We start from the raw sequence: 27,619 nt of genomic DNA on the forward strand, positions 1-27,619 counted from the left end.
AGTAAAGAAAGAGGCTTGGTTGAACATTTACTGGAACCCGCTATGTATCTTTGTAAGGATTTTTATGAAGTTTCAGAGTCCAATAACGTTTATTTTTATTTTTCTGCCCAAAATTGGTCTTTAAGCTACAAAAATCATGCTTTCAGAACTCCGCTTACATTTTAGGCAGCAATAAAATCATCTTTGGAATATGTTAATGGTGTCCTGAGCATGTTTAATAAGGTTTCGGAATTTTCATTTCAACATGGGGACCAATTAGGAGCCGAAAACGGCGTTTTCCCAATAAGGTTTTGGATTTTTCATCAAGGAGACAAAATGGACCCAATTCTTCATCTCTCAAACTGTCTTTTTCCAAAATTTCTGATAAAATAGAAAAAATGCTTCATTAAAATCTTGACTGTTCACGGTAGCTCAGTCGGTAGAGCGGTCGCTTCGTAATCGGGAGGTCGTGAGATCGAATCTCGGCCGCGACTGACCCAAGTCGATAAAAAATGGGTAGCAACTGTTCCTTCGCCATGCGCTCGGCACTTTGAAGTGAAAGTTGCGGGTCCTTCGGATGAGAACTTAAAAACCGAGGTTCCGTGTCACGGCAGGCGTTGGCACGATAAAGATCCCTCATTGCTCAATGGCCTTGAGTGCCGAGTAAAGGTCTAAATTTGAAGCCCTTCACCGGTATATGATGACGTCTCTATATGATTGAAAAGTTCTCGAATGGGACGTAAAACAACATACAATCAAATAATCAATCATTAAAATCTTTTATTGCAGACCGTGAGTGAATTTATGAATTTCTTACAAAAGAGGTCAATAGGCAAAATACCTCACTTTTTGCTCAATTTGATACAAGTACACGTATCAATATTTTAGAATAATTATTGTTGCTTCTTTGCTATGTTGAGATGCGATAGAGTATATTAAGGAACAAATACTTTCGTGCGGGTGGCATTGTCTTATGAAAGCACCTAGTTTTTTAATCATAAATGGACAGAAAAACCCTATGTTCTTCACGACCATGAAATATATGGAGATAACGAACAGTATTCAAGCTCAAAGTCCATTATACAATACAAAATAGGAGCAGAGCAAACACGGACCTCCAAACAACAGAGGTGGGATCAGGTGCCATGGAGGAGTGAGCATCCCCTGCCGACCGGTCACACCCGCCGTGTGCTCCTCGTCATGATCGGGAAATAACGGAAAAATCCGTCGACAATTCAGTGTGCAAATAATGGCCTAACAATTAGTATGAAAAACGTCAGTCAGCATTTGACTCAATGATAAAATGTATTTGCTGACAAGGTCATTGTATCGACCATCAATCTTGGAGGCATACTATCTATACAAATAAAAAGTTATGTTTGTCAATTTCAAAGTATTCACAATTTAGCACAAACAAAGGTCATGGTACTTTGACATTATTTGTGAATTAGTGTACTAATGATTGCCCGACTGGCGCAAAAACATGTACAAATATGGTGATTCTCAAGTTAACTTACTTCCATATGGAGAGAGTTCTTCGATTGCAATATGCATATCAGGTGCAAAACTTTGCCAATCTGAAGGGACATTCCAGTAAGCACTGAGCGTATCAATTGACGATTGGAAATCAACATCTTTCATGCATTTGAGGCGGTGGTCCTGTGAAAGAAATAATTAATTACATAGTCCCATGGCTTGATTACTAAGTACCTCAAGTACAAAGTGAAAATTGAAAGTTTATTCTTGACTGGTTTCTACTACGTCTTTATGTGAAGATCATGCAATGATTTTGAAATATGTTTTTGAAATTGTGTATAGCATTGTTTCTTTCGTGTCCTTAATCGTACACCCATAGTCGGAGATTTGGTTTCAATGTAATAAACGAAATTTGATTGTGAGAAGAAAAAAATAACAAAGAATTTCATACTTTTTTAACACAAAAAATTATTTCAACCTTTTTCAGTAAAACAAAATCTTTGCGAATATATAGTCTTATTTTTGAGATATCCTTCAAACTGGGTTCGAGGAAACATATTGGAATGATCTAGAAATTTTGGAAAGCCGTAATGTGGGGGTACCCTACGGCTTTCCATAAGAAATAAAGGTAAAAAAATGTTGTTTACCGAGCTGTTGGGACTATCAGCTTACATCGTAAATATATAAGAGGGTATAAAGTGATTTTATGAAAGATAATGTTTATACATGTAAGAGGGTCATTCAAAAAGTATGTAAAAAATGTTGCTCTTAGTCTTATTATTTTGAAGAAATTTAAGATCAATACATCATTATATATAAAAACATTTATTTTGTGGATATGTGCAGTTTTATTTTATTTTATTAAATAGAACTCATGTTAAAATCACTTAAAACCAACATGTTTTCAATGTCAATGTCTTCACTTTTTACCAGGTAAATTTTCACTGGTTCCGCAACTATGAATCACACATCCCTTTCCATGACATTTCTGACAGTTTTGACCAGATTTAAACTGATAACTCATTTTATTGGAAGCCGTTCATCCTCAAATACAGTCTCTATAACTTCTGTTTTGTGAAATTTCCTTTAACTATTGATATATTTCTGCTTCCTGCAGCTTTTCCCGATTTTTTAATTGAGATTTCCTGACTGAAACTCAAAATTGTATCTCTTAGTATCTCTTATCGCTGCTCCATGACGTCCTGCGACGTCGTCTTTTTGCGCTTTTTTTAGTAATGAAAATTTGTCTTCTGCACGTGTTTTCTTTTCAACGAAACAATACAGAACACCACAATTTAGCAAAAATGAAATGATGGGACTATCTAATTTGAATGTATGGCTTTTGTTTTAATGCTATTTTAAAGAGATTTTACTTCAGACGTTATACCGTATATACTCGTCTGTAAGTCGGTCCGCCTATAGTCGGTTGTATTTTTTAAGCTTAAATTAGAGGGATTAACCCGCTCAAATACCATCAAATTTCATAATTCGCGTATAAGTCAGATAAAGAGTTTTGGACCAAAGTTTAACTCCCAAAAAACGACTTATAGGCGAGTATATACGGTACACAGTATATTGCAATTACATTACTGAAATTCGACCTGCTCCAATTTTGCAATTTTAAATTTAAAATATTTTTGAAATAAATCAAGATATATTTAATTTTTAAACTTTTTGTTGAAAGTATTCTACCAAAGTTTGTTCAATATGACATTAAATCAAAAGATATGAAAAGTCTACGTATTATTTAATGACCCTCTATGCAGCTACTTACTTGTTTGAATAGTTGCAATGTACGGTGTTTATTAAAATAAGGAGTGCTCAATTGTACCTCGTAACATTTGATCAATCATTCCTTTGCAATTGATTCAGGCCCAACAGATTCATATAAAATATATGTATGTGTTTATAGTTGGACTCTAAATGTAATCCTAGCATACGATGGCAATATGAAGTCGTTTCTTACCAATTCGTGGTGGCTTAAAGTAACATTCTCCTCAACTGCAAGCATAAAAGCATACAAACACAATAATTATATAATATGAAATAATAAGGATCGAATTAAATTATTCAGCCAATTTAACTTTACGAGGCCGAATCTAATTATTTCTACCCTAGAGATTTTGATAAATTTTCTTGAATTGATTTTTACTATTATATTTATTGTTTTAAGATTTAAAAAAAAAAAAGAATAATTACCGTCCCGATTTCCAAGGGGGGCATCTCAAAAGTTGTCAAATTTTACTTTTGGACCCTATGGGAATGTGTTGAAAAAGCGAAAAATTATCACATTTTCCCCATATTTTTTGTATTTCTGCCCTAGAGATTTCTTTTTCAGCCAAGTACATGGAAGTTATTGTAAAAAAATCACTAAATTGTGAAATTTCAAAAAAGCTGACCATCTAGGTGGTGTAGGAATTATTACAAAGTTTATTTTTTCAATGCCTAATACCTCTAAAAATGCCATATTGCGGTGTATGTATATATCGGTGCAGATGAATTATTTTGGTAACAAATAGCAATGTTTAGATTGCTAGTATGTTTCTTTTGATGTTCTGTCAACAGTTTTTAGTCAAATATCCATTGACGACTTGAATATACAAGCGAGTCATGTGTCATTCTTCAGCGTCATGCATTGCTTACAAAATCGGAAAACAGTGACGTCTTTAAAGTCATTTCAGCGGTTTTTCCTAATTATTATCGTAAAAGCATTATTCCAGACCCATAAGTGTTACAGATAATGTTAATTTTGTATTTAAATCACAATATTTGGGAAAGGTGTAATGTTGCAAATATGACTGCATGAAATTAAAAAACTGCGCAAAGTCTTGCGCACTCGAATTAGACTCGGCCTCGTTAAATGCTAATGCAACAATTATATACTACCTGTATCGTCACACGGTTCACCATCATATAGGAATACACCAATAAGTGGCGAGTTTTCCCTTACGACAGTGACGCCGTCAGATGTTGCTTCCACGTAACCAGCAGATGACGTTGCAGTTATTGTAACATAATACGTCTGTTTAAAATTTAATTTTTAAACAATATTAGTGGAAGAAATTAAAGAATAATTTTTTCTACATAAATATTATATACAAATTTGTCTTTTGCTTATGTTACATTTATTCAATCAAAACTATATGATGTCTTTTTTCTATTACCAGTATCTTTCGATTGTTTGAGACAAATAGAGAATATTAATTCAATGTTTATATTGTTGGAAATGGCATTTATTTCACGAGCGGGACAGGATTTTTTGATATTTTCACGAGTGAAATAAGTTCCATATCTAATTACTACAACACATTGAATTTTCTGTTTATTACATTTTCTTTGATTTTCCCTTTTCCTCTGTTTTTTAATAAAACAGTGTTATAGGCTGTGACATCAGAGTTGAGCAGTTAAGACATCATAGTTTAGCAGTTATGAGATTTAAAATACTGTGACATGGATTTTAGCAACAAAGGTAATTTTAGTTTTTTTTTTCAAGATTGTTTAGTTACTATCTCTATCTTATTTTAGGCCAGAAATTATTTTTCACTTACTTTGATATCCTTTCACACTGTGACACAATATCACTTTTGTATGCTTTCACACAGTGAGAGAATATCACTTTTATTCAATAAACACAGAATTTCACTGTTGAAAATGTAATAATTTAACTGCTATATTAGTTCTATTAAGCTTTAAACAGGGAATTAAAGTAGTCTGAGACGTCTGCATTATTCAGTATAGTGTTTATGAAGACTCAAACCGTTGATTTGCTTTGATTTAATTAAACATTTATATTCAAAATCTTACCTTAAAATTATGAAGCGCAAGCCCAGTTGCTGTATATGTGGTATTTCTACCAACATCATTTTGTGGAAAAACGTCGCCGCCACCTGAAGTCGTTCCAGCTCGGATTTTGTAATCCACGTCAAGATAGGCGTGAAAAAATCCTGTCCAGTGAGCCGAAAGGCTAGAGGTTGTAGTTGTAAAGTCAATATCTTCTATATCCTAAGAACATATCGATAATACATTTGAAGATGTGAGGTCATGCCTTTTGATTATTCTTTATCTCTATTATTTGCTTGTATTTGGATTTGGTTTCTTTTCCTTTGACCTCGGTATTTGTAAATGACAGAAGATGACCTATTCTGATTATAATCTTTTAACAACATATAGGTAAATCAGAAGGTTTTCAAAAACTATCATCAAAGTTGATCGGGAGGGGGAGGGTTAGGAGGTCAAATTATGATTATCTTTTTGTAATCTAATTAAAATTGTATGTTATACTCACTACACTAACGTTAGTGTAGCAAGTATGCCAGCAGATCTAACATCTAATTCTAACTAGATTGACCTATTTGTAACTTAACAGAAAAAAACTCCAAATAGATACTGTATGGCACAGTATTTGTCAATCATTATCTTTAAAATGAGGTAAGAAACCTGATGAAAAAACCACTTAAAGAATTATAGGTCAAACTTAATTAGTAATAAACAAAATATAAAAAAAAAAATTGAATGACAAATATTTTTTAGTTCAGTGTCCTTTTCCTTAAATCACGAAAGAAATCAGGCTAAAACAGTTTGGGGAGTTTTTGTTTTTGTTTTTTTTTTAAATTGTTAAAAGACAAGCATATACCGGTAGAAAGACAGACAAAAAGGAACTTGAAAATGATCTGATAATATTGGAAAAACTTTAGATCCTTCTCACATGGGTCCAACTTAATGGTCTCAGCAGTGTCGTCTAGTTAAAACTCATGAGTTATAGAAACAAAAAAGTAATAAAGCCTCTAATTACTTACAAGAAACTGCACATTTTCAGCTGACTGAAATGAGAAGAAAAAATATTATTATAAAAATGATATAAAACATATTACCGCAATGCTTATTTTCTCTGAACTGTTTTCACGTTTTCAATACCTATTACCCCCCCCCCTTTTTTTTCTAACAACTCTGGTAGGTATTAGTTGAAGTGCTATTATACCAATTTTAAACTGTGTTCTAATTCTTATCCGGCTTTTGATTGTAAAACTTAACCTTCTGACCATGAATTCATTCTTTTATCTAGGTATAACAGGAAACCAACTACGACAACTTTGTTAACAGATGATAATAAGTTACGGATTTTAACGAAAGCCCGTTGAGCTCATTTCCGTATGCAAAATATATCGCCAAAGTTTTGCATTACATCGGAGAAGTCTATACAAATTAACCCTTCATGTTTTAAGCTTTTATTGTATTCTTTGCATCCACACTCAATTATATTTAATCAGACATTTAGATAAAATGAAACACTATGATCTAGGTGAATAAAAAAATGACCAGACACATATTTATCAACCTGCACAAAACTAACAGGCAATGAGAATAAATTTCTATGGCTCAGCATATGTCCTTTGATATTGTCTAAATACCTGCCAAATTTCTCATTGATATCTCAAGTTACAACTCAAAAATGATGCTAAAAATGTCAGGAGTGCAAAGCCTTTTTGTGTCATTTTGAAAATTCAATATTTTAATAGGATCTGTGAAATAAATTATCATGGTTTGGTTTAGAATAGAGACTTTCCTGAAAATATTTAAAGAATAGGCCTTTAAATGTAGACTGTAGCAACTTTTGATTGACCAAATTGTGATCATGGCTGATGCTGAAAAAATATTATACCATGTCAAGGGTGCAACAGAAAATAATGTAGTGTTGCCAAAAAACCCATTAATTTTAAAAAATCTGTATAACAATTAAGTCAAAAAAGAATTTTCAAAGTGTAAAACAATAACTGATATACTATTTAAAATTTTAAAATGTTATATAAATTAAAAGCACCATTTATGAGAGTCAAGTATATGTGCACACCCAATAATGGCAGGAGTGCAAAATTTGATGTTTTGCTCCCAAACATTGAAAAACTTTATCAGTATATGATTCTCTGATTTTTATTTTGGAAAATAAGTACACAAAGAAAATTTTTACCAAATAGATTTATCAATTACAGGGTCTGTCTGTGTTTCAGATCTATATTTCTATGGTCAGGAGTGCAACACATTTTTATAAAGATTCACGTTATATGATGAAAAAACTTCTATTCATACTAATAAATATTCTTTAATCAATAATGATCTATTTGAATAATTTAGTTCTAAATTATTGACAGTTTAATTATTAAAATATGTCTCTTTTACAATTTTTATCAATCAAGAGGAGTTTTTATCTTTTCGTTCAATTGTTTGTATGAATGTAAAATAAAACACACGCACACTGAAAAACTGTTATAAAATTCAAATAATTCCACCTAAACGTCACTGAAACAACAGAACATATGTTTTGATATAATTTATGCTTCACAATTATTCTTTAAAGACTTGCATGCTTTTGGTCAGGAGTGCAACGAAAATGTTAGAATTATTGCTGATCAAATATGAATAAATATAAAGGAAAAAAAATCCATAATTGGTTAATAATATAAAATACATGAACCTACAAAGGGGTCTGTAAGCTACATGTTCACCTGAACATTTAATGCTCATTTGCTAAATAAATATTTATTTATATTATAGAAATAAAGAATAAGAGAAAATAAACAGGTACGACAGAGTAATTACATATAGAATAAGAGAAAATACACAGGTACGACAGAGATTACATGTAGAGTAAGAGAAAAGAGATTACATGTAGAATAAGAGAAAATACACAGGTACGACAGAGATTACATGTAGAATAAGAGAAAAGAGATTACATGTAGAATAAGAGAAAATACACAGGTACGACAGAGATTACATGTAGAATAAGAGAAAAGAGATTACATGTAGAATAAGAGAAAATACACAGGTACGACAGAGATTACATGTAGAATAAGAGAAGAGATTACATGTAGAATAAGAGAAAATACACAGGTACGACAGAGATTACATGTAGAATAAGAGAAAAGAGATTACATGTAGAATAAGAGAAAATACACAGGTACGAAAGAGATTACATGTAGAGTAAGAGAAAAGAGATTACATATAGAATAAGAGAAAATCCACAGGTACGACAGAGATTACATGTAGAATAAGAGAAAAGAGATTACATGTAGAATAAATGAAAATACACAGGTACGACAGAGATTACATGTAGAATAAGAGAAAAGATTACATGTAGAATAAGAGAAAATACACAGGTACAACAGAGATTACATGTAAAATAAGATAAAAGAGATTACATGTAGAATAAGAGAAAATACTCAGGTACGACAGAGATTACATGTAGAATAAGAAAAAAGAGATTACATGTAGAATAAGAGAAAATACACAGGTACGACAGAGATTACATGTAGAATAAGAGAAAAGAGATTACATGTAGAATAAGAGAAAATCCACAGGTACGACAGAGATTACATGTAGAATAAGAGAAAAGAGATTACATGTAGAATAAGAGAAAATACACAGGTACGACAGAGATTACATGTAGAATAAGTATTACGTGTAGGTAAAACTGTCTGTAGACAGCATCCAGTTTCATATAGTGTGACACTTAAAGAACATTGACCTCTACATATCCAAATAGATCTTTTCCTATATGGCACATTTCACGTTATTTTGCCAAACTTTTGATAATGTTTTGAGTTACAACACCACAACAAATAAAGAAAAATAGCTTAATATGCTCTCGTAGATTAAAACTATTGAAACATTTTTATTTTATTTCGTTCTTACTGTTACGTCCATGACGATGCCCTTGGAGGGAAGTTGAACATTGTGTACATAAGGTTCAGATACTCCGTATGTTGTCAAACCAGCGACATTTTCTGCCTTAACAGTGACATAATATGTATGGTTACCATGAAGACCCCATTCCACTTCGGATATATTAATGGCTGTGCATGTGGGTGGTACTGTCAGTTTACAAACGTCCCCACCTTTAAGTTGTACATACCTGTGTACTTCTGCACCTTTAGGGTGATGTCCTGTCAAAAGTGTAAAAATGTAAAAATCATAGAATAAAACATAACGTTCACTTAACATATCAAAATTTAATACGGAAACTTCATCTTTTAAAGTATGTATGTCCTGACCAAGTGCGTATTCAAAACTTAAAGGAAATGGATCTTCCGAATCCTCAAATGCGCCTGCGTCCCAAGATGCAATCAGGTGTCCATTGGAATGAATGACTTTAATAGCAGGAGTAAAAATAGGCCCAGTTACATCAACGTAACAAGGACCGACAAACTGAAAAAAGACGGTTTAAACACATTAGTAGTATTACTGTAGATCAGTTTATTTTCGCGACACCTTATTTTTGTGCGATAGCTAATTGCTATTTATTAGCGAGACAAAATTTTCGCGATCTATGGTTCTTGTTGTATATAATTCTTAAAAATACAAATATACGCGAGAATAAAATTTTCGGGAGCAGACAGACTCGCGTAATTACGCTAAAATAAAGTTCTCGCGAATAAAAAGTAATTTACTGTATTTCAAGGAATTCTTACTCAATACTAGTAGTATTCATCCTTGTTAAATCTTATTTTTTTCAAAGTTAATTTAGAAATACCCACACTTTATATAATTAAAATTTACCTGTAATCCTTCAACATTTGCTTTACTGATAGACTTGATTACAATGTAGAAAGGCGTTCCCTCTGGTATGTCTGTATGCATGATGTGGATACGCCGGTGTTGTTTGGTGGATCTGAAAGCCATGATGTCAGGGGCAGAACTTCCGGATGTTGACGAGAAGCCAACTTCATAGTCATGTACGCTTGTGTTGTCAGCAGACCAAGTCATTGTAATCTAAAATTAAAATTGTGCTCACTATTAAAATTCCTTATTTTAAGATTAGATTCGTGCTTTTATATATTTTATGTTAATATTTGTAAGTCATACATGAGATGATTTAGCTAATATTGGACTCAAAATGCTTGGTGCCCCAGTGGTATTAAGGCAGAAGATATTGCCAAGTACTTCCACATATGATCCATTCTTCTCATATAAAGCTGGAAACAACTCTAGTTCAGACACTATTGTTGCTTTATTTCTAAAACGAGAAATAAACAATTACCAGCTATGCTATACGCAAGTTTTGTGGACCTTAATTAGTCCAGTATTTTAGAGGGAAATACTATTTTGATTTCATTGTATCCAAAGGTAAAGTTTCATTAAAATTCATCAAAATAATACGCACAAACAATCCGATGTAGGATTCTTGACTAATTTTCGATATCGGTTCTGTTCCAAAATCCAAAATGTGGATTTCTTGTTGTCCGTTATCAATCCCCCTTTAACGTATGCTCCAGATATTGCTAATTCCGTTACTTTAGGGACTGTCGATGTAACAGTTACCCCGTCCGAGCAAACTGGCCTAGATGGTTCTAGGGCTCTGTTGTAGGCTACCACACATACGTAATATGTTCCTTCCGATAATACTTTGTGAGATGCATCTGTAGAGTACGTCTCATTCAGCTTGAATTTAAAGAACAATTTAAATACACTATGCTGTTTTTGAGACAAATTCCTTTTTTCATGTGGAAACGTGAATATGAAAATAATCATAAAAACATACTAATAAATTTCCAGAATCCAGCAGAAAGTCATCAGATCCCAAGGGGGCAGTATGAAAGCCATACTTGTAAAATAGAACGCCACTTTCTCTGTCAAAGAATCCATCCCAGTGAGCTTGTAGGGTGGTACTTTGTTGAAAATCTACTTCAGGCGTACCTCTTACGCCATCTTGTGCTATACCAGTGTGTGGAGGTGAAGTATCTATAGTGATCTGGTTAAAATGTGAAATTTGTTTTATTTTACAAGAATCATATTTATTCATTCATTTTACTATATATTACTGAATCATTGATGACATAGCAATGTCAGATTTAAGAAATGAATGTTTAAGACTGGTTTCTATTCCTTTCCATTTTTCTTCTTTTTAAATCCATTTTTTGAATGCTTATCAGAAAGGAATATATTATTATCATATTTCATACACTACTTGACCAACATTATTCATTTTTTAGACATTGTTGGGAAATATTTTCGTTATTTTAACATAATATTATGAGGTTGTAATGTCATATACAAACGGCATTCAATGGGTGTTAAATATCGGTGGTCGGAGCAACACATTTTTTTTCCACTTTTTAAAAATAATATTATTAGCATGTTTCTTTTATATCCAGATTATACGAAAATATATATAAATATATACAAAATTTACATCAGCAAAAATTCTATCATCTGGAGTGCTAATGTGTTAAAACACATAATTTGACATCATAAATGGTACCGGTATTTAAATGACATAGTATACACAAACTTTCCGCTAGATATTGTCAAACACGTCGTGTGAGAATTCGGCGTACCAAATTATCATTCGATATTTTGTTGAACTGGGTATAACTCCTATCAATATGGGAAAGAAATGAAAACGATAGAAACGACATAAATGTGTCTAGGACACTGGTTTATACTTGGCGAAAGAGTTTGAAGGATAACTGGACTAGTTATCAGATGGAAGAGGCCCTTGCTAGACCAACAAAAATGACAAAAGCTAGGAAGTCATTAGCTGGACGTCATACATAGAGATTAATGTTTAGGCCCTCAAGAAGTTGGGATCATAATCGAGGTTGGGAGAATTAATTTTGCGAGCTTTTGACGAATTAAGTATGTGCAATATGGTCATCTCGGTTACTAATCTGAAAATCAAATGTAGGGTCGAATTTTTTAAACTTCTAAAGAAAAAGACTCACCTTCGCAAACGCCACAAACTATACTTTGACAACGACAGTGTTGTGCCGACATCTATTGTGTTAAATCCGTTAAACTTAGAAAAAAATATTACTTACAGAGATATTATTTTTTAAATCTCTATATAGTATTCAAAATATATTGATTATGATGAATGTCAATTTTTAGCTTTCTGTTTAAATGAGACAAAAAATATTGTATATGTTGGTAAATTTTAAACATGAGATTTGGTGCCGAGCGAAGTGAGGGACCAAATCGAATTGCGAGGGAAAAGTTTAACAACATACTTACATGCTTTACCAAGAAAAAAGAGAGATTAAATCCTTTGTCTCTTTCTATTTCGTCACATTTCTCACAACTCATCAAGAAAATGATGAGTTATTTTTGATTGGTGTCATTTTGTACAGGCCAAGATGTGATAATTTATATACCCTCAGGGCTTTATCTACCAGTCTATTACAGGTCAGGTGACGGTCCACAGTGAGTAGTTTTCAAACAGAATTAGGTTCATTTCTGCATATTCAAAATTTCTGTCCGAAGATAAGCATGTCTTTTGTAATGGAATTTAGTCAGGAGCTTAGGAGCTTTTTGGACATCAGCGAAAATTTATTTTTGGATGTAGATTAAGATTTATTGATTGTATGTTGTTTTACGTCCCATTTGAGACTTTTTCACTCACATAAACCGGCACCATATACCGGTGAAGGGCTTCAAATTTAGACCTTTACTCGGCACTCAGGGCCATTGAGCAGTGAGGGATCTTTATCGTGCCAACGCCTGCCGTGACACGGGGCCTCGGTTTTTAAGGTCTCTCCAAAGGACCTGCAACTTTCACTTCAAAGTGCAGAGCGCTTGGCGAAGGAGCAGTTGCTACCTAGTTTTTCTCGACTTAGGTCAGTCGCGGCCGAGATTCGAACTCACGACCTTCCGATCACGGAATTAATAATTATGCACACCTTGAGTCCGGAGTGTACCAAGTTATTTGGTAGCAGCAAAAACCTTTTGTTCGAGGTGTGAAACATGCACAAGCTAGCTTTTTCTGGGACAAGCTTGGGCTTTTATTACACGGACAGGAAGGTCAAAGGATTATAGTAATAAGGTTATTTAAAGTAACAATTTTATTTTGACGTCACAAATAGTGAACGTCTTACAAATGCAATGTCATGAATAGAAATTAAAATTCACGTTTCCTTTGAAGAGTAACATAAAAAATTCACAAAAAGTAGAAAATAACCTTCTTTGTCAAGGTCGTTGTCAGTAAAGCGTTGTTCGTAGCCCGAATTTCTAGAAAATAGTCCGAATCGTGCAATCCGTGGTCTTTTCCTTGTATCAATCCTCCGTGTAATTTAATGCGTGGGTGGACTTGGAAATGTTGATGGTAGGCACCCCAGTGGTTTGTCTCATAACAATTCGGCCCTCTGCTATATGAACTGTATTTTCTCTGACATTCTGTCAAGTTCTAACAAGTAAATGCGCATCTGATTCATCAGAATGTTAACAATTGACGATTTCTTTACCCAGTTTAGGATAAATGTCATGTACGTATTTACATAGTACCTTTGCTCCACCTTGTGAAGGTAAGTCCTCATGACCATGAATGATGTCCTTTCCTGTATAATTGTCATGCAACTTCCAATAAATACTTTTCAAACCACTGTGCAAATCAAATGCAAGCCACTCAATCCTGAAAATGATATAGCAATATGATTTGCAGTATATTGCGGCAATTAATACTATATTTTGGTCGAGCGTGCTAAAGTTTCAAATGTTGATCACCATATTTCTCATCGATTGGATGTTTGATTTCAAGTGTAGTGGTTTAGATTTTTATTTCATAGCCATCGTTTCGTAAATAATATTTTACAAGTATTTGCTGATATTTCAGTCAGATTATTCTATTTATCATTTGTTTTCAGTTGTTACTTACGTAAAACCCCTTTATTATTTGTCGTTTATAAGTTAGGACATGAGTTGACATTCCACATGTTTTACTTTTTAAACAGGAAGTGTCATCCATGTTGGCAGTCTTTCCGTAGTACTTTTGATAGCTGTGTTCTGATTGGTTAACTTAGCTTTAGGATCTTTGATAGTCATTGGTTTTTATTTTGGACCTTGTTAGGGTATTTAAACCCGTGTTCGAGCAGTTTACTTCACTTGGTTAGGGATAAGCCTCATGGCTCATTATCTCTGATTTTATGCCAACCTCAAGGTACACGGCATTATAGGTTTCATTTAGCACGTGCTGAGTGAGCACTTTATGATAGGTTAGGATGTAGGTTATTTAAAGTAAATTAAGTTTCCCTTCCCAAGTCCTGCCTGGTCTAGGGATATGTAGATAACAGGTTTATTTTCTAGAACCACTATTGATTATTTATTTTTGGGTGTTGATTATTTTCTGGGTCAGTTATTTTTAGAACCTAGAATTAGCATTGATATTTTCAGTTCCACTCTAGAGTGTTGATAGAAGTCATATTGGGTGATGTAGCTCATTCTTTTTACACTTTTCTAATTCATTCATTTTATAGGATTTTTGACAACTTTCATAAGTATGGAAGCCCAGTAGGGACATAAATTATTTTTCATAGTTTTTCCACATTCCTCCCATTTTCTATTACGTTTTTCAATTACTTATTTATTTACTGAGATTATTCATTGAGATTATTGTGAATCACCTACCAGATTAAATTACATTTTTGATAAAGCCCTGTTAATCCTGTGCAATTTTCAAAGACTTTTCTGTTTGTTAAATTTTGATCATTATTTATTATTTGTTATCATTTACAACGGTTAATTCTCACTTATTAAATTGATAAAACTTACAACTGTGTTTTCATTTAGCGTTGATCATAGTTCAGAAATCCCCTTACCTGGGTTGATCATTGATAACTGGAGATAGTTTACTCCTTTAAGCCAAGTTGGCTAGTGACTTTTGTAATTTATACACTAAAGAGTTCTACTTCCGGTTACACAAGGAAGTGAATACTACTTTGCATATGAAACAAAGAACCCAACAATACACTGATATTGTTATATTTTTAAAAATTGTTTCCTATATAATTTTATACTAAAAAAGTCTAACATTTCCGATGTTTAACTGAACGGTCATAAAAAAAATCGATGTTTGACCGCAGAGCGAGATACTGGACCTGTCGATGTGATGTTGGACCGCATACGTCACAGTGTGGGCGGGGTCAGCTGTGTCTTATTTGCATTCGTTGGAGTTTGACAGAACTTTACAGAATTGACCAAGTTTAAACCGCAGTGCGGGTAAACAAAATTTACATCATGTTATGTCAAAATAAAAAGTAAAAGGTATAACAAAACATTTATTGACTGTGTTCTCGGGCAAAATGCGTTTTGTCGACCCCTCGAACCAAACTGTTTGCCTTCCGCCTAACGGCCTCAGGCAAACAGTTTTTTTCTTGGGTCCGACAAAACGCATGTTGCCCTCGAATCCAGTCAATAAATTATAATGCTGACCAATCGCATCGAGTGATTGTTTACGAGTACGATATTTGTAGTAAACAGCAACACGTGGTTAGTCAGAGCTCATTGATAGCTTCTCTGTTCAAATGCAAAGTAGTATTCATTTCATTTTGTTTTGTATATTTAAGTTTTGAGCTTGCTCAATATTTGTAATTTCCACATCATACATATTAATATTTTAAATAAAATACTTTGACGTATAAATTACGTTAAATTCTTTCATTTAAGGGCTTCAGAGTACGTACGTCATTTTTGAAAAATCCTCTAGGCTGTGAACGCTAATATTTAATCTATCTCCTCGTGTTAACCATAAATTCTCGATTTCTGGAGGGGTAGCATCTCGATAAACAGTGACCGTTTCGTCCAGTGTTTTATTAAAAATGTCCACGGCACGAACAGTTATATCAGCTCTGTCACCGTCAGACCAGCGTAGGCTTAAATATTCAGATTCATCTTTAAGATTACGTACTGATGTAAAGTTTTTGAAATCCTTTACAACGCTGCCATCGTTTACGGTGTACGATACCAAAAAGTCCACACAGCCTGTCCAATAAAACTTATAATAAACAGTCCCGAGGAGGGTGTTAAAGCATATACTTTTATGTTAAATTCATTTAAACAACTAAATTCAAAACTAGTAATAAGATTGTTATCATCTACTATGACATTTCATTTTATCTTTATAATCAACAAACTTGAATTTCTAAACCTAAATACAATAATCTAGTTGCTCTTCTGATTCCCAAACTATATCCTTAATGATAAAGCTATGTCCTTTTCAGTATAAAAGTTTGAAAATTACAGCTTGTATTGCTATAGAAACAAGAGGCCCAGGGGCCACATCGCTCACCTGGCTAGGAAAAAGCAGAAATCTGTTCAGTATTAAAAAGTTTAAATATAAAAGTGGTTCGGGGCAGGGGGAGGGGTGTTTATGATTTGAACAAACTTGAATCTACACTTCCTAAGGATGCTTCTGAATAAATATGACAAATAATAGCTTTGCTGCTCTAAAGAAAATTTTTATTGATATATCCTTTATATTCCTTTGTATAACTATGATCCCCTGTTATGGGGGGTCATGATTTGAACAAATTTGAATCTACATTACCTGAGGATGCTATTATATTATTATGACCAATCATGGGTTTGCTTTTCTTGAGAAGAAGTTTTTTAAATATTTTTCCTAGGTACTCCTATGTTAAACTTTGATTGCCCATTGTGGCCCCACCCTACCCCCGGGGGTTATGATATGAACAAATTTGAATCTACACTACCTCAAAATAATTCCACATAAGTTTCATATTTTCAAGCAAAGTGGTTCTTGAGAAGAAGATTTTTAAATGATGCCATTAATTTTTCACGAATTCATAATTATCTCCCCTAGGTAAGTGTGGCCCTTCATTTGATTAAACTTGAATCCCCTTTACCCAAGGATACTTTTGGGCAAGTTTGGTTGAAATTGGCACAATGGTTCTTAAGAAGAAGATGAAAATGTGAAAAGTTTACGACGACAGACAACGGACAAATTTAGATCAGAAAAGCTCACTTGAGCCTTCGGCTCAGGTTTGCTAAAAATGAAATGTCTCTCAACAATTTGGAGACAATAAATTATACCATAAACATTTTGAATCTCGTCGATAGTTCGTCTTCCGTGGTGATCGTCATATGCGTTTTCAATGTTTGGATAGGAGGAAACAGTTCCAAGCCATCTGTTGTGCTCATGCCTTTCGTTTCTGAATCGCTCAGTCCATTTTGCCAATATAGTGTTGGTGGGTTTGCTTACCCAGACGTAATTTGTAGCAGCGGATGCTGTTTCAATTCTGGTAACTTTTGAAGGTATGAAAGACACATTGGATATGTTGTCATACAATACCAGTTTGCGAGATGTTTTGTGATTAGTCGCCTTATCAATTGCGGTAAAGTGTATTGCATACATTCCTGGTTCCTTAAATGTCACCTCAGCCTGAAACAAGAACTACTGGACATTACCCACTCCATAATCAGGGTGTTCTTACCGAAAAAATTAAAATATAAACATTTCCTACCAGGATGCATCCTCGCCTAAGTTAAAAGATTTGTGCGCATTACTTGAGGAAATGATTGCCTTAATAAGCATTGTTTTTCTTTTCAATCTTGCATTATTTAAAAGACTTCAATGACATTACCCATTGTTAGTTTACGAATTATATTTTAACTATTTTTACTATTCAATCAGCACTAGAAGCTCCAACTGTTCCTAATCTACTTAGCAGACATGGAATTACTGTTTAAACTGATGGAAAGAATAAAAGAAGTTAACTGAACGGAAATGAAGACGGAGCAATGGTTCACTCACGGTGGAATAATCAGGAATGAACCTGGAGCAATAGGATTTTATCCCAAGGAAGCATTGTCACACGAAATACACATGTGAATTATAAAAGCCCTAGCAACAACCATTTAAAATTATGGCCAAGGTTAGATTTTTTACTAGTGGGTCAAAGGTCGAGGTCAAAAGATAAAAATATTTAAACCCAAGGAAAGGTCTTGTCAAATGAAATACACAGGTGTAACATAAAAGCCCTAGCTCCAATCATTCAAAACTTAATTCAAAAGTTAAAGTTTCTGGAAAATGGGTCAAATTCCAAGGTCAAGGCCAAAAGTCCAAAAAAAAAAAAATTGTACTCAAGGAAAGGTCTTACCACAAGAAATACACAAGTGAAGTATGCAAGCCCTAGCACCAACTGTTCAAAAGTTATCGCCAAGGTTAAAGTTTGGTAAAATTTTGCAAAAGTGGGTCAAACTCCAAGGTCAACGTCAATGTCAAAAGATGAAATATGTTTGTACCCAAAGAAAGGTCTTGTCACAAGGAATACACATGTGAAATATGAAAGCCAAAGCTCCAACCTATAAAAAAAGTATAAGCAAAGTTCAAGTTTTTACGGACAGACATACGAACAGACAGGGGAAAAACTATTTGCCCCCGAATCTTCGATTACGGGGGCATAAAAAGTGATATTTTAAAAGACAATCTTACAAAGCTCATGTTTAGATAAAGTGTTCCAGTGGTGATCAATTTTTTTTCGTGTAAAGTCGTTCCCACGATACTCATTTCATACACTTCATATTCGTACTTCCATAACCCAGATAGATCATCATTCCATCCATCCCAAGTCATTGTAATTGTACTCTGAAATGAAAAAATTATGAAATGCAATACTGTATACAGTATTATTTTCGCCCTTTCACACTACCAAATAATTTTTCCTCGTTTTCAATTCGTCCAATCATAATTCTGTTTAAGAAATTATACTTTATTTTTTGAATTCGCCCACATGTGAGTAGGGCAAAAGGGGCGAAAATGAAACGGCTGCGAAAATTTCCCTGTACACGGTAAAAATATTTTTTAAAAATATTGAATCATGTTGCTGATGATTAAATATTATTTCATATGAGTGCAAAAATCTTGCAAAGGAAGTTAAACTACAATCAATCAATCGAGTTCAACTAGTGTTTTATTTCTATTGATTGATTGATTAAATATTGTTTTAGGTCCCATTCGAGAATTTTTTACTCATATAGAGACGTTACCATATACCGGTGAAGGGCTTCAAATTTAGACCTGTACTCTGCACTCAGGGCCATTGAGCAGTGAGAGTTCTCGTTTTTAAGGTCTCATCCGAAAGTCCCGTGACTTTCACTTTTAGTGCCGGGCGTTTGGCGAAGAAACAGTCACTATCTATGTTTAGGTCTTAGGTTTGACGCGGCGCGGCTCAGAGAACCGAAGCCGGGCCTCCCGATCACGAAGCGAACGCCCTATCACTAGGTTACCGTTATTCTGTTTCATTTCTACATATTGAATCACTGCCTCAGTCATTCATACACATAACATTTGGATATCAAAGTTTAATTTAAAATGCATGTGTGCCAATATTGACTTTAAATAACATTTTTTCAGGGGGGGGGGGGGGGGGAAGCAAGACTGTCCAATATTTCACGCTGTTGTTTGCCCTGAAATCATTTTAAATAAAAATAAAACTATCCTTTAGAATTTGAAATAAAGAATTCTTTAAATGTTTAAGATAGGCGTATATAATTAATATGGATGAAAATACGGTTAGTGGTTAAACACCTGCAACATGTGCTTAATTAAACATTGAGGCAAAAAACAGTATAAGGGAATTAATAATTGATGCAATAGAAATTGAACTTCATTGAAAATTGAGATAAGAAATCCTGGATAGCAATTTTCTAATTCCATTATCAGCTGATGAAAGGGTTTCAAAAAGCAGAGCTTCCCCTTGCATCATATGATTTCATTTAAAGTTTTCAAAGGTTTCTCAGACAGTGATTTTATTCAGTGTTCGCAAGTCATCATAAATACCAAACCTTGATTTTATAGAACTAAAACTAAGATTCTTTTCCTGTGCAGCACTTGTATCCACAACTTACGTAACATTTATCTCAGTTTTAGACCTTGAATTTTGTACTTTTGACTCCGATCATCATCTGCCACTTCTGATTAAATGATGTACATGTATCATGTCCAGAACATTGTTACAAACTTATTAACTTGATTGTGAACTCAATTACACAAACTTATGTTCAATAACTTAAAGATAAAACAATATATGATCTCGAGAACACCGTATACAGAATTAAATTCCGAAATAAATAGAATTGTAATAGTTTCAGGTGACACAAAAATGTAACCGTTCATGAAGTGATACAAGGTTTTTTTTTTTTTTTTGTTTGTTTGTCTGTTTGTTTGGTTTTTTTTTAAATCCTGAAATCTTTTCAATAGAAATATCCCCCAGAAAGTCAATTTTAACAGACATCAACCAAACTGTATATTACATGGCCAAAAATGCAAAATTACAGCATGGTACATTGTTGTAATTTTTTTTGTATAATGTCTCCTCGCCCGACTGAATTTAACAAAAGTATGCATTCAAACATCAGTTTTTTTAACTGATCAATAATTAATTCATAAATGCAACAATTACCTCTCACTCTCAGCTTTTGGGTTCTTGGGAGATTCTTGAATAAATATTTTCTATATGGCTTTGAATTAAAAAGCTGTGAAGGAAAATAACGGCGAAAAAAGTTGATTTACACTACAATAATATGCACCTTGAGTGAAGGGGTGAAGGAAATTAAATTAAAATGTTAAACTTTCTATTCAATAAAAACATACCTTTTCCGTGAGATCAGGAACGGTAAGAAACTGTGGACAATTTAATTTAGTTTTCATTGCAATACAGTGGTATGGTTTGATAGTATCCCAGCGGTACTTGTAGAAGTGAGTCTTTGTCGTGCCACGATAGGTGTATTTATCTTTCCTGTCGTAGTGTTCTCTGTCGATAATGACCACATACCCTCCGATAGAAGCCTCAGTAGCATATATTAACCTGTAAATGAAATTAAAATAAAGAATACATGATAATATATCTCTTCAAAGAGGATGCTGAATGAAGTCGTGATTTTCTCACAAGTTGGAGATTCCGGCTGTTGTATTTTAGTGACTGTAACGTGTATGTCAATTAATGTTGTTATCATTTGACCTCTTTCTATATAGTTTTTTTTCTGTACACCAGGGAAAGAATCCATTGTACCATTTAAGAACTATGTCAAAACGGTTGTTACGTCTATTAAATATTAATCAAACCAATTCTAAAAGGCGCTACAATTGTAATAAAAATGAATGAAAATAGAAAATATAAATATAATTTTTTGGATGTCGCCTCACTTTGGAGCCTTATATCCCTCGTAAGATTTGCTCTAGAGTGATACTTTCCCCTTGGGGTAGTCTCAATCTACAGCCATGTTTCCCCGTTGAGGTCCCGCTCTAGAGTGAATCCCCATCCCCATCAAGGTAAATTCTAAACTTGTCTACCCCGGAAGACTGATCTAGAGTGAGAGCAAATCGCTTACCTTGCACCTTGCCTAGAGAAAAGCAGAAATAAGTTCATAAATGAAAAGTTATATATATATATATATATATATATATATATATATATATATATATATATATATATATATATATATATATATATATTATATATATATATATGTGTGTGTGTGTATGTGTGTGTGTGTGTGTGAGGGTGTGTGTGTGTGTGGTCCCAACCTACCCCTCCCTCAGGGGGTTATGGTTTGAACAAACTTGAATCTACACTAATTGAGGATGCTTCCATATTTCTTTGACTAAATATAGCTTAAGAAGATTTTTAAAGATTTTCCCTATATATTTCTATGTAAAAGTTTGAAGTTCTATTAGAGCCCCCGTTTCGGAACCAAAAAAAACTGATTCTGAGAATGTTTCTATATGACTTGTCATGAGAAGAATATTTTGAAGATATTTCCTATATAGTGCCCTATGTATAACTTTAAACCCCTGTTGTAGCCCCATCCTACCCCCAGGGGTCATGATTTGATCAAACTTGAATCGACACTTTCTGAGAATGCTTCTCAATTAATATTACTGATCATGGCTTTGCTGTTCTTGAGAAGATTTATAAAGATATTTCCTTTATGTTCCGATGTATAACTTTGATCCCCTGCTGTGGCCTCACCCTATTCCCAGGGGTCATGATTTAAAGAAACTTGAATCTACACTAATGAAGCTTTCACTAAGTTTCGATATTTCTGGCCCAGTAATTTATGAGAAGATTTTTGAAAGATGTCATTTAATTTTCACTAATTCTATATATCTCCCCTTGAAAGAGGGCGCGGCCCTTCATTTGAACAAAATGAGTTCATTTCACCCAAGGATACTTTTTGGTAAGTTTGGTTAAAGTTGGTCCAGTGGTTCTGGAGAAGAAGATGAAAATGTGTAAAGTTAACGATGGCGACAACGACAGAAAACGGACAGATTTTGATCAGAAAAGTTCACTTGAGCGTTCGGCTCAGATGAGCTTAAAAGTGATGCGAAAACAAAACAGATGAAAACAAAAAAATCTAGCGCTACAACTACGCTAATAGACTCTATTTATTTACAGTTTTACATTTTTAATTTCGATGTTGAAAACTAATGCATCTCATCCCAACTAGCTGTCATCCCCCACGCACATTTAAAGGGCGTGACTAAGGGTCTAGCCACCAGAATTCGTCGCATCTGTTGATTCCCTGCTTTGTATCAGGAACAGAGCAATCTCCTAAAGTACCATTTATGCAAGAGAGTTACAAAGCCCATTCAGTACAAACTGCTTTTGATGAGATGGCAGGACAAAACAGACAAAACATTTTACACTACAATAAGAAAGACAATAGCAGCAGGGTCACTCTGGTAACCACGTATCATCCCGTCTTTAAGATCCTCGGCCGTATTCTTAAAAAGAACCTGTCAATTGTTCACTCCAATAAAAGAATGGCAGAGGTTCTTTAAAGAACCTCCATTGGCTGTCTGTAAGCGCCCGAGGAACTTAAAAGATAAGGAAGTAAGAACCAGATTGGACAACCCATAAACGGGGGGTTTAAAACTTGCTCTGACAGAGGATGTCGAAGAAACTCAATGTACCAGTCGGGGAAAATAACAACCTTGAAGGTCACAAATTGGAGGACATGACAGTAGTGGTTATTGACCATAACCCCAAATGGGCCGATGCTAAAGAAAAGTTCTGAATGCACATGCTAAAGTCATTCTGCCCTGATAGTATTAACAAACTGAATGACTTCATCTGGATGAACTTGTCTAAGGCTATCGTGTTTGACAATACCAAGATTATTCTCTCCACATACCTTTTACTACCCAATTAATTCACATTATTATCTTTAAGGAGGTTGGATCCTGCCATCAAAAGTAATGAGAATTTTTTATCAAGTATATTTTTAGAATTTATACACATAGCTTAATTAAAAATCAAAACAAAAAACGGGGGTCAATGCGCTTCTTTTGGCGCTATAGAGCATTTAGTTTGACCTTTTTGCACTGTAAATACGTCTTACACATAAATCAATTTTTAAAGTCTTTCCTCCAATATTTTTTTATTCAAATAAATTATTGGAACAAACACAGTCTTATTTCGTCTGGAATAGACACATTAAAATTTGTGACAACGAAAATTTTTTTTCAAATTACTCCGCATGTTCAATTATTTGACCTTTTTGCACTCAAAAAATTTCATTTTTCTGGTATTAAAAATTTAACAAGCAAAAATATCATTTGAAAGTAATGACATTTTACTGAATTTAAGAAGAATAGTTAAAAGTATCTTATATATTCAGAAAATAAAATAAAAAGTGGGGGTCTGTGATGTTAATATTTAGATATTACTAAAATAGTGCTAATTTTAAGCTGAAAATGGGGATTTTTTTTTTTTGACTTTCACAATATATTTGCTATATTTATCAAATATGATGATAGAATTCATGACAGTTTATTTAATATATAATTTAGGACCAGTATAAAACAGTTCACTGCACAAAATACCTCTGTGTGCAGACTGCATGGAAAAATAGGAATTCAAACTTAACATACTTTAAATACTTGGAAAGAGAAAAAATGATCATTTTCTTCTAAAAAACCTTCCGCCACAAAATATAGTTCCTCGCTTTATTCTTTTGGTATGGAATTTAATCATGGAGTTTTAACTGAATATAGTTTAATTGGCATTGTAGAATCCAAAATTATTGTAAGAATGAAAACTTTACGCAGAATTTTTGAAATATAGGTTAAGATATAAATCTGCTCAAAAGCTCAGGAGCGTTAACTACACTATTTTTAATAATCTTCTAATTACTGTTATATCTTCCCTTTTCTAACACTGTTTCTTAATTAATACTAGTAGCGTAGTTGTAGTGCTAGATGTTTTTGTTTCCATCTGTTTTGTTTTCTCATGACTTTTTAACCTTTTCTGTGTCCTGAGGAAAGGACAGAGCGTTCCGAATATTGAACACTATTTAACTGTTCGTGTCGTTGGTCATTTTTAGTGCTTTATATGAATTTCCATCCGTGACCTTGTATCTGAGACAGTCGATAAGATAAAAATTTCCTCAACAAAATCTATCGACTTTCCATGCACTTTTAGAGAGTACATTAATTGTAAGTGCTTCACATTTTTTCGTCAGTTATAATGTCTGTCATAAATTACGTACCCATCAAATTAGTGGGCTTTCTTTTTAAAATTATAAATTGTTTTGATCATATACTGTGTACCAATTATATTTTGTTATTTTAATTTTAGGATTGCTCAAATCCAAGGAACACACCATAGCCGTGAAATGTTTTGACACTTCGATAATTATTAAAACAATTTGCTTACATTTTATGGACATTTTGATAGCAGGGGCAATCAATAATTGAATAAGCAGTATCTAGCTTTTTAACCTGATGTGTGGAACCCCCCCCCCCCCTTTATTTCATAATAAGCTTCAAGTTCTTTATTTCTTTGCGTCATACGACACATCAGATTACTAAACATGTATACAATATTATAAAATATAACAATATGAGAGTGAGCATAATCAATAAATAGCAAGTTAACTATGTAGGACGTGTTTTCTAACAGGCAACTGTAATCATAAAATACTTAAAAATTTACAAATGTTTCATTCTTCTAGTGGAAGCTTGATATAAATATTTTCCAAGGTTACAAAGTTCCTTTATATTTTGTACACTTAGAAGTTGAATTAATTTCCAAACACTGGATTTCTTATAATAATACTTTTTCAAATACTTAGATCTAAGGTCATGATAAAAAGGACATTGTAAAATAAAATGAAATTCGTCTTCGATAACATTTAAAGAGCACTTTTTACATAATCTGTTTTTTTCTAATTTCATTAACATATCTACCAGTTTCAACATTTAGATTATGTGCAGATAGTCTAATTCTAGCAATTTGTATTTTGTACATATAATTAATAGGTTTACGCAAGTAATATTGAATACCAAAATTATCAACCAAATGTTGGTATAGCGGGCTACGGGCATTGCTACAAATATTAGAAATCATAGTATGGTTATTCACCTCAAGGAATCTTTGTTTCACTAACATGTAAGTATTATCATTGAAATCTGCATCAAATATATAGCCAAGTCCCAGTTTATTAAGTTCATTTTGAATATCTCTGATCCAACTATCATTATTCCTTAATCTTTCTTCCAAGCATGATTTTAGCAGAATATTTTGTGTCCCCTTTAGTTTAAAAAAATATTTTATAATTTTCAATTTTCTAGATACCCTCATAGGCATTCTTCCAAGTTCGAAATACACAAGATTGTTACAGGCACTTTTTTTTAAACGAAGTAACTTTTTACAAAAGAGACTTTGTATTTTTTCTACATCTGGAGCTTTATGAAATCCCCACACCTCTGCTCCATAATTAAGAATACTACATACATACATTTCAAAAAGTGATATTTGAGTTTCGACATTAAAATCAAAGTTGCAGAATTTTTTGTTCAACGCATAAAATGCTTTTCTTCCCTGTTCAGCTACGTGCTTTTGAGTTATATTAAATTTACCATTATAATTGAAACACATTCCTAGATATTGAATCTATCTACTATTTCAAGTTCTTTTCCATTGTAAACCCATTTTTCTTCATTTCGTAAACTTCTACCATTTCTAAAAACTAAAATTTTGGTTTTATCTGTATTAACTTCAAGACCCCATTTCTTATTATAAGTACTTAATTCATTCAATAATGTTTGAAGTTACATTGGTGAGTCTGCAATAAGTACCATATCATCTGCATACATCAATAGAAAAATGGAAATTAACTGCAGTTCAACATAAGGACAATTGTTTTCTAAGAAATGCATCTCACAATCATTAACATATAATGAAAACAATAGAGGTGATAAAACCTCCCCCTGCAGTAAGCCCACATTATTTTCAAAATACTCCGACAGCATACCATTGAACTTCACACATGATTTCACACTAGCATATAATGATTTAATAATATTGAACATTTTACCTGTTATACCTTGTTTAACTAATTTACACCACATTTTAGCTCTATCAATTAGATCAAATGCTTTTCGATAATCTATAAAACAGCAATATAGTCGGCCACCCTTTTTCTGCAAAAATTTATTAACTAATGTTTGTAGTACAAATATTGCATCAACCGTACTATTTCCAGGTTTAAATCCAAACTGCGCGTCTGTAATGACATTATTCAAACTATCCCATTCTATCAGCCTAGCATTTAAAATGGAAGTGAATAGCTTACCTAAACAACTAATTAAAGTAATGCCTCTATAGTTATTTGCAGCATTACGATCACCCTTTTTAAAAACTGGTATTATACAACCCTTAGACCATTCACTAGGAAAAAACCCTGAATTAAATATTGAGTTAAACAGTTTTGTTATGATGGGTAATAATGAATTTTTACATTCTATCAGTAACTCGTTAAGGATAAGGTCCTCACCACAGCTCTTATTTCGTTTTAGTTTACCAATTGCTTTTATAATTTCATTTTCGGAAATTTCTACTTCTAATTCCTCAAAAATAGCATCGTTTACATCAGACTCGACATTTTCATTTGATGTGTTTATGTCATTCTCATAGCTGTTCAAGTTTTTAAAATGATCAAAAAACTGATCTAGTGTTATATCACTTGCACTGTTTTTAGTTTTGCATTTGGAAAAATACCTAAAAAATTGTTTGGGATTGTATTTCTTTAAAAAATCTAACATATTACCTTCATAGCGTTTGTATTGTCTTTTAAGCTTATACTCATACTTTTTGTACAGATGTTTCTTATTTACCAACATTCTATGAATCTCCACAGTTTTACAAAAATTGAAATCACGCAATGCTGATTTATACTCTAAATAAAGTTTTCTACAGTTTTCATTAAACCATGGTTTATCTTCCTTATTACATTTTTGACCATTCATTGCCTTTTGGTATGAACTATATTTTACATTACATCTGGGTAGGACAATATTATTTACAACGTTACAAAATTCATTGACACACACATCTACATCACCTTGACTTTCTAAGTTCTTATTTGCTATTTCAGA

The 27,619-nt window shown here is 33.2% G+C and overlaps 1 protein-coding gene across 1 annotated transcript in view; it reads right to left on the minus strand.

The window, feature by feature from the left end:
- The window catches only part of LOC133181484 (uncharacterized), a 129,950-nt gene that overhangs the window by 33,506 nt on the left and 68,825 nt on the right, over positions 1-27,619 (minus strand). Inside the window, exons 9-25 of the mRNA XM_061315976.1 lie at positions 20,831-21,044; positions 18,671-18,823; positions 17,269-17,617; positions 15,900-16,197; positions 13,726-13,852; positions 13,403-13,627; positions 10,988-11,197; positions 10,610-10,887; positions 10,312-10,462; positions 10,006-10,218; positions 9,501-9,654; positions 9,142-9,392; positions 6,252-6,275; positions 5,260-5,457; positions 4,342-4,477; positions 3,422-3,456; positions 1,497-1,638 (exon numbers count right to left, since the gene is read on the minus strand). Of these exons, the coding sequence (XP_061171960.1) occupies positions 1,497-1,638; positions 3,422-3,456; positions 4,342-4,477; positions 5,260-5,457; positions 6,252-6,275; positions 9,142-9,392; positions 9,501-9,654; positions 10,006-10,218; positions 10,312-10,462; positions 10,610-10,887; positions 10,988-11,197; positions 13,403-13,627; positions 13,726-13,852; positions 15,900-16,197; positions 17,269-17,617; positions 18,671-18,823; positions 20,831-21,044 (3,158 nt within the window). The remainder of the gene's footprint in view (positions 1-1,496; positions 1,639-3,421; positions 3,457-4,341; positions 4,478-5,259; positions 5,458-6,251; positions 6,276-9,141; positions 9,393-9,500; positions 9,655-10,005; positions 10,219-10,311; positions 10,463-10,609; positions 10,888-10,987; positions 11,198-13,402; positions 13,628-13,725; positions 13,853-15,899; positions 16,198-17,268; positions 17,618-18,670; positions 18,824-20,830; positions 21,045-27,619) is intronic.

This window comes from Saccostrea echinata, unplaced genomic scaffold, assembly GCF_033153115.1.
Source record: "Saccostrea echinata isolate AGI-Se365-2 ecotype Australia unplaced genomic scaffold, CSIRO_AGI_Sech_v1 ptg000009l, whole genome shotgun sequence".
Classification (NCBI taxonomy): Eukaryota; Metazoa; Mollusca; class Bivalvia; order Ostreida; family Ostreidae; genus Saccostrea; species Saccostrea echinata.